Raw genomic sequence first — 16363 nt, 5'->3', positions numbered from 1 at the left:
CTTTCAGAGCAATCAGTTTTGCAGCTCCTGGTTGTTAGAGCCTGAAGGTCACTGGGGACGATGTTGAAAACCTGACACTTGCAGGGATAGAGGGCATGTTTGTAGTAGGCAGGTAGGAGGGATGGTCAGGGCTATTTCAAAAAGGGTGTGGGAAGAAAAGGTATGCAACATAAAAATAAAACTTTTTTGACTCTCCTTCTCTGGAAGAAACCTATTCTAAAAGGGCTCTGCGATTTTTGAGGGCAGCTAATGTTTGGTGTGATTGTTTGGGTGCATATTCAGGTTACTTGCAGAATAGTCTGAAGGGCTTAAACCATTTCAAGCTAAAACTCCTACATCTTGTTTCATTTTGAGAATACCTTTCCTCTTGTTTTGCGCAGGAATTGAAGCTTGAACATACTGAGAATTTTGCAAGTGGTTCAACTTTTGCTCATTCACAACTACAATTAGAAAATTAAATTGGAGCAAGAGTATTTTTACCCCTTATCTCATACCATCACTCAGATGTATGTGGTATTGTAGAAACTGCATCACGGTAACAAAGGCTGTTGGAAAAACGGTTCTTGTACTCAAATAGTAATTAAAAGTATAAATACTGAACCTTGGATTCTTTAAAATCTACCATTTGAGGCTTGGGGCACATGGAATCTGTTGAAACAGTTTAAGCCCTGAAGTACGGTAAGGGAATGTGTAGAATTAGGTGAAGGAGAAGAATCTTAAAGATTGCAAGTAGAAATCAGGTGCTTTGCATTTCATAAGCACATTCTACAAATATTTTGTAAAAGGAGTGTTGGATGGTGAAATTGGATGCTGGGATCTGCTTGCCCTGCTGTGACAGGCAACTTTAGGTATTTAGACTGGTACATGGTGCACTGGTCAGTTGTTACAGCAGCTCAGTCTGGAATATAAATTATGCAGCCCCACACTTTAATGGTTTAATGTATTAACAATAGTAAACTTAAATAGGTTTTGAATTAAGGTATTTTCTCTGATTAATCTGTTTTGTTGTGGGTTTTTTTTTTTTGTTAAGGTGTGCAAACAGATTTGGCTAGGCCTATTTGATGATAGATCATCAGCAATTCCAGACTTCAGGGATCCACAGAAAGTAAAGGAATTTCTACAGGAAAAATATGAAAAGAAAAGATGGTAAGATACCTTTACTATTATAAAGATTGCCCCTATAATGAGAATTGAAGATGCACTGTTTGCTATCATTTTGATTGTCCTTTCCTTCTTTGAGTGTGCTCTTCAGACTAGATTACACAGCTCTGTAAAGTGAAATGGTTTCTGAACTTTATTTAGAGCTCCTATAGGAATCAGAGAAGACAAACTAAACAAGTTTCTCAATGTTCATACTGATGGAACAGAAATGGCTTAAGAGGATGTCAACAACAGCATAAAGTAAAAGTTTTGCAGACTATTATTTCCCATCCGATTTATTAGTATGGGAAAGACATGTTTTGTGTTGAATAAGTGCTAAAAATATTGATGACTTTAAATTCTAGTCCATTTAAAGAAAAAAATCAGTGGCATATTTAAAGAATGGGTACTTTGCAAACTACTGACAGTCTATTGCAGGACTGGAGTTTCAGTAGCAAAGCTGAGATCTGCCAGTTCTCAAATTCAGAGTTAAGAATTTCTCATGTGAAACTTGTAAAAACCATTTCTCTTCTTGCATGTAGGTATGTTCCTCCAGAGCAAGCAAAGGTGGTGGCATCAGTCCATGCATCCATATCGGGGTCTTCTGCCAGTAGTACAAGCAGCACACCTGAGGTGAAGCCACTCAAATCTCTCTTGGGAGAAGCTGCACCCACACTGCACTTAAACAAGGGCACACCTAGCCAAGTGAGTAATGATTGCTGAGGAGCACAGAACCGTTCTGCAGTCCTTGTTACTCTTTCAGTGGCACAAAAATTCCTGCAATAGCAGCTGCTATGATCTGTAGGAACTAAAATGATCACTGTATGTAGTATATTTTACTGAAGTATATACATGTTTGCAGATCAGGTACTAAATTAAGTTGGTTTCTATTGAGCAAATTGATTTTTATTATTTTCAGTAAGCAGAGTTTTCCAGTGTGGTAGGATTAATTGTCTTTTGCATAAATGCCTGTAAAGTTTGGACCTGATGTGTTATATTTCCATCTTTGCATTTTCTCTTTGAAAATAAGAAAATTACTGATGTTGTTAAATGTGAGATTAGTAGTGAATATGTGGATGAAAGCATGTCATATTTATTGTGGCTTTCTATGCATTCTGAAACTCTCTTAAGTGGCTTTCGGGGGACATCTGTATGCTGTAAAGTCAAACAACACTGTGTACTTAGACTTTTGGAAGGAAGACAGTTTGTTTGGAAACTGCCATCAGGATACAGGCAACTCTTGAATGGACCTCTTTTAACTCAAACAGTAGAAAATTGCAGCTTCAAGCCTTGCTATTAAATTCTTCAGTTTTTCTCTCCTTATACTGAATTCTAAAGATTTTTTCAGATTGTAGTGAATAACTATTTTCCATCTTGTAAAATTAAGTTTTATTCTTGTATTTGTACAGTATTTACAGTTTCAAATACAAAACCTGAAGTTGCTAATAATATACTACTTTACTTTTCTGGGTGCTATTAAACCATGTAAATCTGCAACAGAGTTCCTTTAAAAAAAAGCCAGAGAAGTAGCATAAATTGTCTTCCTCATACTATAGGAGGAGGGTGTGTCCTACATACAGCATCTTAAACTTCAGGAATAAATGTCTTGTTAAGGAAGTAAGCTTAGTCTAGCCTGCTAATATTTTGTAAATGTCGGTTTGGTAAAATATCACCTTTTTGTACTAGCTAATTGAAATCTTGTTTGTAGTCTCCTGTTGTAGTTCGATCTCAAGGACAGCAGCAACAAGAAAAGAAACAATTTGACCTCCTCAGTGACCTTGGCTCAGATATCTTTGCTGCTGCTCCTCCTCAGTCAACTGCTACAGCAAATTTTGCTAATTTTGCACACTTCAATAGTCATACAGGTAGGTATTTGGACCACTGTATCCCATTTAATTGTATAAAATGTAGTTTTAATTTTGATGGCTTTTGACTGAACTTCATGAGGTGCATGTAATCTCTGTGCCTTAGGAATGTTGTATTGCTCAAGGTTTCTTTCAGGTCTTTATAAAGAAAGGTTGAAGACATAAAGACTGACAATTCTGCTTTTGGAAGTGAGGGTTGCTGTAGCTGTTCTCTAGGATGTATGATTACACTGTTTCTGCCTACTACTAATCTTCAGGTTCTTTGGGGGAGAGAGTGAGAGGATGAGTAACAAAATTTTGGGAGAAGCTGATATTAGACCTTCAATTTTCTTCCTGAAAATTATTAGGAAGAGCATTCATGAAAAGCAAGCAGATACAGAGACTTTAAAAGAGTTCAAATGCATTGATAGTAACTGCTCATTTGTCAAAGGAAAAACTAAGGCTTGCCCAGTTTAAAGAGTGATCTCATCTTTTGTGTGTGTGTCTGTTTGAAAGCTGAGTACTGCTCATGTGAGCAGTATTCTGTAGTTTCAGGAAGGCTAAACAAGCCTTGAGCATATGTATTGACTGAGGAAAGGGGATAGGCCTTGAATTCTTAGAGGATGACTTCAGTAAAATATATTGAAGCTTCAGGTTTTTTTTTTTCCAGCCAGAGACCAAGAGCCATAGAAGTATATCCTAAAGACAAAGTCAATTCTGTGGTCACTGAAGTTTGTTTTTGCTAGTTTGCCTTGTAGTTGTGGGAAAGTACCTTTGCCTGCCTGGTCTGAATGGGCTTTTCATGTAGTTGTTCTGAGAGAAACTGTGATGCTGCTAAGCCACCCAGAATAAGAGAGATTTCTTGCAAAACAGTCCTGAAACTGTTAACAGCCAAGATAAAGTGTCATAGCAAAATAACAAGGATTTATCCAAATTAATGTTGTGAATTAAATGGCTGAATTCAGTAACACTGCAACAGCAATTGTTAATCTGTGTGTTCTGTAAAATCCTTAAAATTAGGTTTCATGTTAATCAGGATTTTGGAGGTGTGTTTAACTGGGAGAACTGGTGCTGACTGGCTAATGCTGTATAATGTTATTGAAAAGGCTACAGATGGTTAATTTTTTCTAATAATTTCTTTCCAAACTTGTTTCTGAATGATTCTTTATACCCTTCATTATTCTTAGTGCTTTTTAGGAGGTGAAAATTCCATTAAAGCAGTATTGCAATAGTGTGTTCCAAATTTAGGTAAAGTTCTATTGCATCTCTGCTGGGTAAGTTTTAAAAGGATAAAAAGCTATAGGAACACTCCAGAATAAATATAATCTGAGGAGAGAGTCTGTTAATTTCTGGTCACAAACTAACCATTGTGGTCATTCCCATGACTTCTTACCATAAGTTTTAGAGCCCAAAGCAGTATCAGGGCTAGTAAATCAGTTTCTAAAAGACAGAAACATGATTCTGAGTGTGTGATAGCTGAACATGTATCGGAGACTTGTTACCTGAGGGTGTTTTCTGACTTGCTGTAGTAAAATGCTTGTAAGACTTGTCTTGTGTGCAGTAAGTACAGGGTAGTGTTAGTGAAATGAATAACAAAATGTTAGATTCTTCCTTTGGAACACAAGGAGGGTTGATCAGTCTGCCAGCTTTGGCAAAGATGAGTTTGAAATGCTCATTAAGGAGCTGTATAAACATGTAATTTTTGTTAGCAATTACACACAGCTGAGGAGAATGGGAGAATTTGCACTTACTCCAGCACTACTTTCTCAAAGTTTATGGTTTGGTCTTCTTGTTTTAGGGCTTAGTTTTAGCTATGTGTATAAGTTTTTTCCCTTCCTGTACACAATGCTAACTAAATCACTGAAGAGACCAGCAAACTTAAGATCCTTCAGTATAAGTTACTGAGTGCAGCAGCTGATAGGAAAATATTAACAATCTTGTGCTGTAATCTGTGAAGTGTAGGTGTAAATCTTGAAAATTATGCAGGAACTGCAATTTGTGATATGTTTCTTCTTTCCAAGTTCTTTAACGTATTAAGGTGGTTCAGGATATTGTTGCTTATTGAAGGGGAAACATACTGACCTTATGTTTGCTGTTGGTAGTTAATTTACAAAGTTCTGTAATGTCTGCAAAATCGAGATTTTGAAGATGGTACATGACTGATTTGTCTGTAGTTTATAGACTGGTAATCGCAACAAGGATCAAAATGTTTGGCATGTAGATTTATTAAAAACTAATGGAATAGATGACCTGCACAAAAGATTTTACAAAGGTGTAGTGACACAGCACAACTCTATTACAAATAACATGGGAGAAGAGACTTTTATCTAGAAAAAGCAAAATAGTATGAGTTATTTTGTAGAGATTTTTTTTTTAACTTTAGGTATATGTAGATTTTATTTTAGGTTTTTTTTGTTTTGAAGTGTTTCATGCCTTTATTGCATACCAGGTAGTACAAACCTCAGGGAAGAAACTGCAGAGATTATAGGAGCAGCTGACATTGCCATGACTGGTGTCGTCATCCCTGGCTGTAGCCAGCTGGCTTTTGTACTGCCTTGTTGGTCTGCAGTGTCAAGAGCAGCTGTAAATCCATGGCAATCTGCAACCCCCTGAAGTTCCTGAACTTACTTAGGATTGTGCTTGGGTTTTGGTGTGGAGAACTGAATTTTGGAATTGGCAATCTATATATTGTCCAGGTGCAGGAGAGTACAAGTCTTACCTGGTCTTTACTTTTGTGTCACATTTACGAAGGTTGAAATTTTGCTGCATAAAATGAAACAAGATTAATATCAGAATGCTCTGCTGAACAGGCTTTACAGTAATACTGTTTGAACATGGGCTCACCTGAAGGTCATCCTTTCTGTGTCAGCTGATGCAGTAAAATGAAGTGTTTTGTAATGTAATACACTCCAGTTTTTAATTTGGACCCAAAAGATATTTCATTTAAGATTCTTGACATAGTTTTCTGTTTGTGTGAGTGGTTAAAATGAATAATCTTGTCCTTATTCTAGAAGTGGTATTTACATACTTAATCCTCTTTGGTCAACTAAACATCATTGCCTGACCAATTGATGCATTAGGATGAAAGTATCACTTTCATATTTTTAATCTATTCCTATTAAAAAGCTACTGGTTTAAAAACCAAAACAACTCAAACTTTGGGATTTGGAGTCTGTAAAATGCTGTTTGAACCAATACAGAGTATATAATAGAAGTAATTTTTTGTCTGTTTTTGCCAACTTTTTGTGCACTTTGAGGGTGAAAATAACTTTCCCAAGATCTTGCTTTCACTCTGATTTTTTTTTTCCACCTTGCTAACTCCCATGCTGTGGTGGGTTCCAGGTGCCCACGGGGCTGTGTGTTCACTCTCCCATCAGCAGAGTTGGGGAAGACACAAAAAAACTGATGAGTCAAGAGAAAGCAACTGGGCAAACCAGACTTGACTTAGTTTGTTGACACTTAATAATAGAGTAGGATAGTAAAAAATTAAAACCAAACCTACCTTCATCCCTTGTGAGGTGTAATTTCACTCCTGACCATTTTAGCCCCTCCTTATGAGGGGGCTGGGGAATGGGCATTGCAGTTAAGTCGTAAGATTTCGTCTCTCTTGCTACTTCTTCCTCATGCTGTTCCCCTGCTCCAGTGTGGGGTCCCTCCTCTGCAGTGGGATATGGTCCTTCTCAAACTTCTTGGAATGTGAGCCCTTGCCATGGGTGTCAGTTCTTCTAGAACTGCTCCAGCATGGGTCCTTTCCATGGAGTGCTGTCCTTCAGGCAGGCTCACAGCTCCTGCCAGAAAACCTGCTCCAGCAGCAGCTTTCCATGAGCTCTGGCCTCCTCATGCCCTCCCTACCTGCTCTGGCATGGCTCCTCCACAGGCTGTGGTGTGAATTTGTTGCACCATGGTCCTTTATGGGCTGCAGTGGGACAGCTTTCCTTACCGTGGTCTTCTCCATGGGCCTGGAGCATGTCCTTCCCTACCTCTTAGCTGACCTTGGTATCTGCAGTGTTTTCTCTTGCATTTTCCTCAATCCTCTCTGCCACAGCTGCTGCACACTGGTTTTTAACCTTTTATAAACACAATGCCCCAGCCAGCACTGCTGGTGTCCTTAGCTCTGGGCAGTGGTGGGGCGGTCTTGGAGCTGCAGCAGCCGTGCAGCAATGTGGGCAGCTTCTGTTCTCTCCTCACAGGGACCACCCTGGCTGCTCCCTGCTGCCAAAACCATGCTCTGTAACCTAATGCTTATGCACATGGTTTATTAAATGTGGTATCGAGTCCAGCCAAACCTCACCTTCTCTCCCAGGGTACTCTGGGAAGGACAATGCAGGCATTTTCTTGCTTATCTATATTAGCAGCCTTGTGGAGTACAGTAGTTTGTATTAAAATGTCCTTTCAGTTTATAAATCTGAAATACAGGTGCTTTTGAATAGAAATTAATTGAAATAATACAACTTTTAATTAGCTCTATCAGATTATTAAGCTACAGTACTTCAGCAATCAGCATAATTTATTCTCTTTGTATATACTTAATCACAAAATCTCTCCAGAATAAACAAATTCTAACCTAAAAATGTAATGTATTGCCATCTATTATTCTAGAAGGTGTTATGTGAACTTTCTTTAGATAGTAACTCAAGTTATCTTTATAAAAAAGGTTTGGTTTGCATTTGATTAAAAACATTTTTTCCTTTCTAGCTTATAATAGAGTTTAAGGGCTTCTGTGGAGCTTACCAGTTAGGCATGCAATTCCTGTTGAGACTATAGACACTTGAATGTCCAGGTGGTCAAAATTAGATTAGTGTTAACTTCTGTTTTCTCCTATAGTATGGCACAAAAGGAAGGTGAAAACTGAAATTCTGTTTGAAATTTCCTTGGATTTTATTTTGTGGATACACTATGAATGCTATCTTGTTGCCACTGGCATTGATTTTCCATTTTTCTATACTCTGATTTAGTTTTTTAAAAGACTGAATTTTCCAGTTAAATGAGTTTATAAACCTAGCCAAAACTATTCAAGCTATGCCAATCAAAATTCACCTGAGGAAGAAGCACTTGGTGTATGACGAATCTGAATTGCCAATATGTTACAAGAATACCTTCTGATTTTTATGTACAAAGAAACACTCAGTCGGCCCACAAGTTCTAGTTTTGGAAACTAGGTATTCTGTACTTTATGGCTGTTTGTTCCTGAGCAGCCAGCACTACAAACTGAGGGGTAAGCTGGAGCGGATTCCATCAGGACATGCAGTTGTGAGTAGCAGCTTGTGTGAGGAGGACAGAAGCAGCTTAACTGATACAGCTCTGTGAATGTGATTTGTGAGAGCTTGTTCAAAGACAACTTTCAATTATAGAATAACGTGTAATTTTCTTCATGTCAAAAGCAACACATGGTAGGCCATAACCCTTGAAGGCTGTCATGACCATGAATTCAGTTAATACATCTGTTTTTGTGTTTATTTCCCATATCCATTAACATGTTTTGTTCCTTTGCGATTTACAGCGCAGAACTCTGCCAATGCAGGTTTTGCAAACTTTGATGCATTTGGACAGTCTAGTGGCTCGAGTAATTTTGGAGGTTTCCCCACAGCAAGTCAGTCTCCTTTTCAGCCCCAAAATACAGGTAGAAGTCCTAGCACTTTTGATTAATACTTAATTGAAATAATCCTTACCTTTATGTTGGAAGGTACCGAAGTTGAGTTTTTCTTGCATCTGCCTGCTTTAATGTGATCAAGCCATCTGAAGCTCTGGGGAAACTCAAAATTAATTCCTTGTGTTTGGTGTTGATTTTTTTTTCCCCTAATGCTACTCAGAAGTCTGATTTATGGCACTGTGTTTGTTAGCTCTACACCTGAAATAACTATGAAAAAAATAAACTCTACTGCTTTTAATAAGTATTGAATTGACTCTGTCTTCAAAGAGAAGCACTTAAGTAGATCCAAAAGGATGTCACAGAACCAAACAAGTGTGTGTCTATGCATATGTATAGTATATGCACACACTTCAGTATGTTTGACTTCATGTGTAGAGCCTATTGCTAAGATTTATTTTGCTTTCCTTTAATTTGATCATGCTTTAGAACTTCTGCTTGAGTTTACACTTGCTGTTTGTCTAGATCTTTGGCTGACTGACTTTCTTTTCCTTTTTTTTTTTTTCTTTTGAGTGTGGTGTTGTTTTAAACTTTTTTTTTTCAAATTTTCTTTTTCCCTTCTTATGTTAACTTTAACCCACACACAATTTCTGGCTGTCCAGCGTTCAGAACGCTTTCATCTAGCTGCAGTTTTGGTGAATTTACTTCAGCTTTTCCTCTCCAGGCTGTACACAGTAAGTTCCACGCAGTGGAAAACTCAGCTTGCTTCATTTTATGCCATTGTAGTATAGCACTTCCATTCCTACTGTTGCATATGTTTCAACTTGTTGCTTATGCTTTTAGGAAGTTGTGTTTCTGTTTTAGAAAGTTCTGTAGTACAAGTGGAATCATCAACCAACTGTTATAAAATGTGATACACTTAATAGAACAACTCAGTTAAATTTAAGTATATGACCTGCCAAATTAAATTGTCTGGACAATGAAGAGATGTAAGCTCATGGTGTCATATTGATCTGAAGTTCAGTTGTGTGGACTCATATCAGATTTCTAAAATTGATTTATGTATCTCTGACTTCAGTGGATATTAGTTTTGAAAGAGCTGTGTTGTGTCTTCCCCCAACCTCTTTTCCTGATTGGATCCTGTCTAAAACTTTTGAGAACAGAGAATCAAACTCTCCAAACCTGGGCATGAAATCATATAACTTGGACTTCCAGGCACTTTTTTTTGCTTAGGATGATGGCTGACATCTGCAATGAATAAACATTGAACCACTAAGTAAATGTAAATAGTAGCTATTTGTTAGCCACATACGGTAGGGAAATGAAGCTTCAGTATTTTGAATATCAAAGATTAAGACAAATATATCTTTTTCTGGGAAGCTTTTATTATTGAAATTACTTTAAACAGCTAAAAATAGCATATAGTTTTCAGGATCAAATTATGACTGTGATTTAAAGTGTTGAAGTTTGGGGTGTTTATCCCTGATATGCAGTCAAAACACTTTATAAAATTTTTTTTCTGACGGCCCACTGAACTTTGAAGGAAATGGGAAAGAGCCTTAAATGGGTAGGATGGGGCAGGCAAACACGTTGCTTCACATGACGACAAAGGGAGGGTTATTGTGCCATCAGTTAGAGTTAAAGAGACTTTCTAACTTTGGAGCATTGATCGTGTTTAACTTAATTTGTTACAGGTGGAAGTGCTGGATCGGTGAATGCTAATTTTGCTCACTTTGATAACTTCCCCAAATCCTCCAGTGCTGATTTTGGATCCTTCAATGCTTCTCAGAGCAACGCCACAGCAACTGCAGCCAGTAAAGCTGCAGTGAATAAACTGAATCTTCAGTCAGCTGACAAATATGCAGCTCTTGCTAATTTAGATAATATCTTCAGTGCAGGGCAAGGTATTAAACTTTATTGTTTGCCATGGTTATTCTATATGTGTATAGTTACCACAAGGATGGCTGTACTTGTCAAAGTACTGTAACAGTATATCAAAATTTCCCTTATCTAAGTGATCAGCAGAATTTTGTGTCAATGTACCCTTAAATGTGCAAGATATGAGTTTTAAGACATCATTACAAGAGGATTTCATTAGAAGACTACTTTTTGGGAACCTATTTCCCATCGAGATGAATAATTCAAAATTAAAATATCTAAATAATGATTACTTCAGTAATGAAAGCATACAAAAATACAAATACATATTTTATATTTGTACTAAAACCTATAGTGGATGCTCTGGAAAGGAGAGCTGCAGTTGTTACAAAGCACTACCAGAGCAGCTTTCCTACCTCTCTGCCACAAAACCAGATGGCTTTAGTTTTTCATAAAATAGTAGCAGTGATATTTGGATTTAGTTGATAGTAAATGGAGGAGAAAAAGCTAGTTATTCTGTGACTGAAATGTAATTCTCCTCAAATGGTGTGTTAAAACTTACGTTCATTTATACTCCAGAGTTTGTTCTGAAGTGGATTATTTGAGGTTACGTATTCTGTTCGTTTTCTAGTTGAAGATGAATGGATTATTTTTTCTAGGAAAACAAAAGCTCTTTGGGGCTGCAGAGTACCTATAGAGGCAGGACATTTTGCTAACAGCTGATGGCTTGTTAAATACTTTCTCCTCTATGCCCTAGTGCGTATTTAATTTTTAAGTCTGCAACCATCTGTGAACTTTCATTTATTTCTCAATGTCAGCAGGACAGAAAATGAAACCATCTCCAGTATGCTTAATCTGCTTGCTTTCTTTCTAGGTGGGAGTGAGCAGGGAAGTGGCTTCAGCACAGCAGTGTCCTCAGCAGGCCCTGCCTTGTCAGCCCCTAACCAGTCAAATGCGTCTTCAGACAAGTACGCGGCACTGGCGGAGCTGGATAGCGTGTTCAGCTCCACGGCCACCTCCAGCAATGCGTACACTGCCACCAGTAACGTCAGCAGGTATGCTGCCGGGGCTGTGCGCTCCCTGCGCTGCCTGCAGCAGCACAGAACAGCTGGAACAGTTTCTAAAACCTGGTTGTTCTTATCTAAATGGGAAGCATTGAATGAGTTTAGAGGTACTGCTGAAACTACATCCCTTGTTTTCAATAATGGCAGTACTGAGGGATAGCATGCTCTAGGAACACTGTCAGTAGAACATTCTCTGCACCTTTCTAGTCATGATGTGCTAAACCTGTTAGATGGTAGCACTTTGCTCTGCAGAGTACTTGCATGCATACTCAAAATCATAGGATCATCCCTGAAAAAAGAATTCAGATATTTTTAATGTAAATGGTGGCACCCATTTCTTTTCTCGATCACTGAAGTAACAAATACCAAATGCCTGTTAGGGGCTTGGCATTGCGAGTGCCCCTAAGTCTTCTACTTTGCCACCTTTATGCTGTTGGCCTTAGCTCTGTATTCCTTCTCCTGCTGTTGGTGGAGATGACTTTCCATTGCTCAGCACTAGTGAGAGTGTCTGACCCTGGCATCAGGGAGGTACATTGCAGTCTGCAAGCTGCATGTAAGTGTTCGTCCCCTTTATTTTACATGGCAGCAGTAACTGTAAATTGTATTTAATTATTAAACAAGCAATTCTGACTTCACTGAATGAATTGTATAAATTATTTCCAGCAATGCTTTTGGAACAGTACCTGTAGCTGCTACTGCACAGACACAGCCTGCATCTTCAAGTGTGCCTGCTCCATTTGGAGGTATGGAAGTATTACTAACACCCTTTGGGAACTGTAAGCAAGCAATCTACTACTTTTTACTTGATAATGCTCTGCTTTGATACCACGACTACTGAAGCTAATAAAGGTACTATTAACAAAAAAGTACTTCTGTCAAAATAACTATATTTTTAATGTATCTTATACATTCCTGGTTTTGGCCTAATTTTAGGCATTTATGTGTCTTTGTATGAGGGCTGTATAGACTTCATGTGAGTCAGATTTGCTGCTAGAGAAACGCTTACTTAATAAAATGTCTTTAATCTTTCAGCAACACCTTCCACAAATCCATTTGTAGCTGCCCCTGTTGCCCCAGTGGCACCTTCAACAAATCCATTCCAGACCAATAGCCGAGGAGCAACAGGTTAGGAAAAAATACATTGAGTATTTGAGAAACTTTCTTTAAAGAATTACATTGATTCTTTTTTCATATATCTGTGTAATATGTTTCTTAAAGATTTTCTGTAATATCTGTCCCTAGTCTATTTGACATGTTGTGTGTTTGCTCAGTGTTGAGGTGCATGCAATTCTAGGATTTCAAATGGTGGCCATGAAAAATGTCGAAATGATCTGTTTGAGCTCTACCTGTTTGTAGTGTACGTATCACCAGTTGGGTTCCTTCCAAGATGATAACCTTGGCTTTATAGAGCATGCTTTATAGAAGGTAGCCCTGAAATCATGGATCTTGAATGATCTTCTTTTTAATTTCTTTCTTTATTTTGAAGTGTTGAAAGCTCTCAAAACCAAGGAGCTCCCACGGCTCTTGGGATGCTAGCTCCTCACCAGTCCACTTATTTAATACATTAGTGTTTCTTTTAAAGAATATGTTTAATCTTTACACTCATTTTTTATATTAGTTTTCTGTGGGATGATTCTGTAGAGACATAATTCCATGAGCAAAATTTAATCACTTTTAAAAAAAGCAAACTTCTACTTCTTTAAAACTACAAACTTGGATTAGATGGCTGCTAGGTTATGCCGGTTTTCCTCTCCAGAGCGACTGCTAAATTTTGACACTTTTTTCTGTTAGCTGGACTTCAATAGATTAAAATCTGCTGATGTGTGCATTTTGACATTTGAGTTGTGGTTTGCTCAATGATTTAGGTAGGCTGAGTTAAAAACTGATTTGATAAATTTGTGTCCTCTGCTGAAATTAATTCTTTTTTCAGTCCCTTTTGAGATAATACGCAGCTAAATTTGTTCAGATATTTAATGCCCAAAATACCTTTTTTGCTTTATTTTAATTCCATTCCTAAGTGAGCTAGTGTGGATCATTGTTAGGAATTTGTAGCCTCTTTAGATAAATTTCTTTGAATATGGTGCCTCTATCCTTCCACATTCTATACAGCTGGTCCTGGCTCGCTGAGGTTCCAAGCCTTTGGCAGCATCCTGATGTTCCACACTAGGTGACAGAGATAATGTGTATAAGTAAAGATAATGTTCAGCCCCTTTCAGTGTAAGGTGTAAACTTATGGCTTGTCCTTTTATGTGTTCTTCCTGCATGAACTTTGCTATTTAGTACATGGGAGATCTGTTTTGTAGAGCTTATTTCTGATGGTTCTCTAATACTAATCTATTGCTGGTCATGCTATTGATGAACTGTTTGGTACATATATGTGTATCTATTACTCTATATATATATAACTAAGAAATGACTGTTGAAGAGTGTATAAATGATTTGACATTGTCTGGTCTCTTTGTGGCTTCCATAAGGCCTCTCGGGAGCAATGCACTCTCACATATTTCCTCAGGCTCATTTTGGTAGGTGGCCACATTTGGTATCAAGTTTCTTGTGGCTAATTGTTCTTGCTTGTAAAAGCTTATTGACAGCTATCTGGTTCTCTGCACGAAGAATTATGGAAGACTTCTTAAAAATGGAGTGGGTGTGGGTATTTGGCAACTGGGCAGAGGGAGAGAAGAGCATACATAGACATCGTGTTGAGCAACCAAAACAAAACCATTATTGATATCATCCATGGTCACCATATAGTGCTAATGAGTGACCGTTAAGTTTCTGCCAACAGTCGTTTGATGCGTTTTGGGATATCCCAAGTCCCCTGCTGATATTGTTGTGTTTCTTTTTGCTGTTTTAGCCAAGTTTGCTGTCGAGTAGCTGCTCTGCTCACTGTAACTTGACAATAGTGTTAGTACATTAGTTTTGCGTGCACTTGTCAACAGTTTGTCTGTATAATGTCTTGCCCTTGAACACTTTTGGGGTAAATATTTCAACTGATAATTAAGCTATATTCATTAAATTTATTTTATTAGCCTTTTTAAACAGTTGAGCTTGTATAAAATGTAGTTTGTAACATTTCAAAAGAGGAGTCCTGTTTAACTAGCATAGAATACTTGGTGTCTGTATTTGTACCAAAAATCTTTCTATACATTTCTCTTTGCAAGAATAACTCCCAAAAGACTGAATAATGGTTTTGTTACTATACTTTTGCACCTCATGTGCTCCTGTTTATTTGCTGAAGGCATGGGGAAATGCTTATGAGCTGTCTGTTCTTTACTTGAAATGTTCAGCAGAGAATCAGATGAAAAGTTTTGGGCTCTTTTTGTTTTAAGTTCTACCTCAACAGAAAGAGGGTTTGCAACAGGAACTTTGTGTGCAAATAATGTGCATGGTGAGAATCTCCTTAAAGACATTAAAGATGGGATGATAAAAGGGGATGCATGTATCCCTTTGATTTGTTTGTAGTTTGTTTTTTTTTTTAATAACCTCCTGTAGTGCACCTTGAAGTAGGAAAATCCTTTTATGCTTTTCTCAGAAGGAGAAAACCAGAGGGGCTTCGGCTGCCTGAACCTGCTTGCTTCTTATGCGTGCAGACTTCTGCAAGAAAAACTGTGGGGGAAATATATGATAACACATGATAATATATGAGAACAAAAAATAATTTCCTCTTCAGAAAGTATATCTGAATGTGCTGGATCTACTAAATTTTAAATAATGCCATTCACTTTTAAAGTGTAAATGCAAATTATGCACCCAGTTGGTGGTGATGGAAGGGAACAAATCAGTTCAGTCCAAACTTTCATCCAGTCACAGAGGGCATTAGAAGACTTATAACATGGCCTTGTAGTAATTTGTTTAATAAAAATAATGACTTCTTACAAATAATTGCATGTTATTTTTTGCCTACCAGCAGCAACATTTGGTACTGCATCCATGAGCATGCCGGCAGGATTTGGAACTCCTGCCTCCTACAGTCTTCCTACTAGTTATAGTGGCAACTTCCAGCAGCCCACGTTCCCAACCCAGGCAACTTTCCCTCAACAGACTGCTTTTGCTCAACAGCCAAATGGTAGGTCTGTATATTTTTGATAACTTTGTCTAAATCAGAAAAATTGAGAAAATGGTCTGTCTATAAGTTGGCAACAACGGGTGGATATTTATTTCTACATGAACTTGATAGTAATGTTGATGAAGTGTTCCCACACTGTTCTGGCTCTCTAGTTGAGCCTTCTGACTTGGCTGTGTGCAATTGCATAATTACCAAACTGAAATTTTACCAAAATCTCATAGTAAAATGGTAAGTACTCCTAGGCTTAAAGGTGTTTTAGGCAAGAAGGGCTGTTTGGGAATGTCTGCAACACACTATTACACGTTCTCTATCTTCATAGAACACAGGCAAGAGAAAACTGAGAAGTATTTTTTTCCTGAATTGATACAATATCATAACATTGAAAAAAGTGCATATGTAGAAATAGGAGATTGATGAGTTACGAACAGTTGAAAACAAACAAAAAGCTCAGCCACAGTGTTTTACACTTACATTCCTGATCATGTTTAAGTAGGATCAGTCCTGCTGATTCTGCAGTTCAAACTTACCCTTAATTTTGGCTGGGAGCTGCAGCAAAGAACTCTTTGAACATTGTTTACTAGTATTAATATTTTTTACTTTTCTTTCCAAGGAGCAGGTTTTGCTACATTTGGGCAAGCAAAGCCTGTAGTAACTCCTTTTGGACAAGTTGCAGCTGTTGGAGTATCTAGTAACCCTTTTATGGTGAGTTGTTGCACGTCAATGACTTCTGTATGTCCAAAGAAGAATAGTCTATAACACTTAATTTAGAGCTAGACAAAGATTA

General features: G+C 37.8%; 1 protein-coding gene across 11 annotated transcripts in view; it reads left to right on the top strand.

The window, feature by feature from the left end:
• AGFG1 (ArfGAP with FG repeats 1) overlaps positions 1–16363 on the top strand; it is a 46450-nt gene that overhangs the window by 29545 nt on the left and 542 nt on the right. For 4 of the 11 annotated variants that reach the window (XM_068200882.1, XM_068200875.1, XM_068200885.1 and 1 more), the window contains 12 exons: positions 1031–1146; positions 1683–1845; positions 2849–3005; positions 8485–8604; positions 9234–9305; positions 10266–10475; positions 11324–11504; positions 12177–12256; positions 12546–12638; positions 13988–14035; positions 15421–15579; positions 16190–16281. In XM_068200882.1, coding sequence (XP_068056983.1) covers positions 1031–1146; positions 1683–1845; positions 2849–3005; positions 8485–8604; positions 9234–9305; positions 10266–10475; positions 11324–11504; positions 12177–12256; positions 12546–12638; positions 13988–14035; positions 15421–15579; positions 16190–16281 — 1491 coding nt within the window. The remainder of the gene's footprint in view (positions 1–1030; positions 1147–1682; positions 1846–2848; positions 3006–8484; positions 8605–9233; positions 9306–10265; positions 10476–11323; positions 11505–12176; positions 12257–12545; positions 12639–13987; positions 14036–15420; positions 15580–16189; positions 16282–16363) is intronic. The other 7 variants (XM_068200876.1, XM_068200881.1, XM_068200879.1 and 4 more) reach the window with 7 other exon arrangements.

Source organism: Anomalospiza imberbis, chromosome 10 (genome assembly GCF_031753505.1).
Source record: "Anomalospiza imberbis isolate Cuckoo-Finch-1a 21T00152 chromosome 10, ASM3175350v1, whole genome shotgun sequence".
NCBI classification, from domain to species: domain Eukaryota; kingdom Metazoa; phylum Chordata; class Aves; order Passeriformes; family Viduidae; genus Anomalospiza; species Anomalospiza imberbis.
This window is presented reverse-complemented; position numbering and strand designations above follow the sequence as displayed.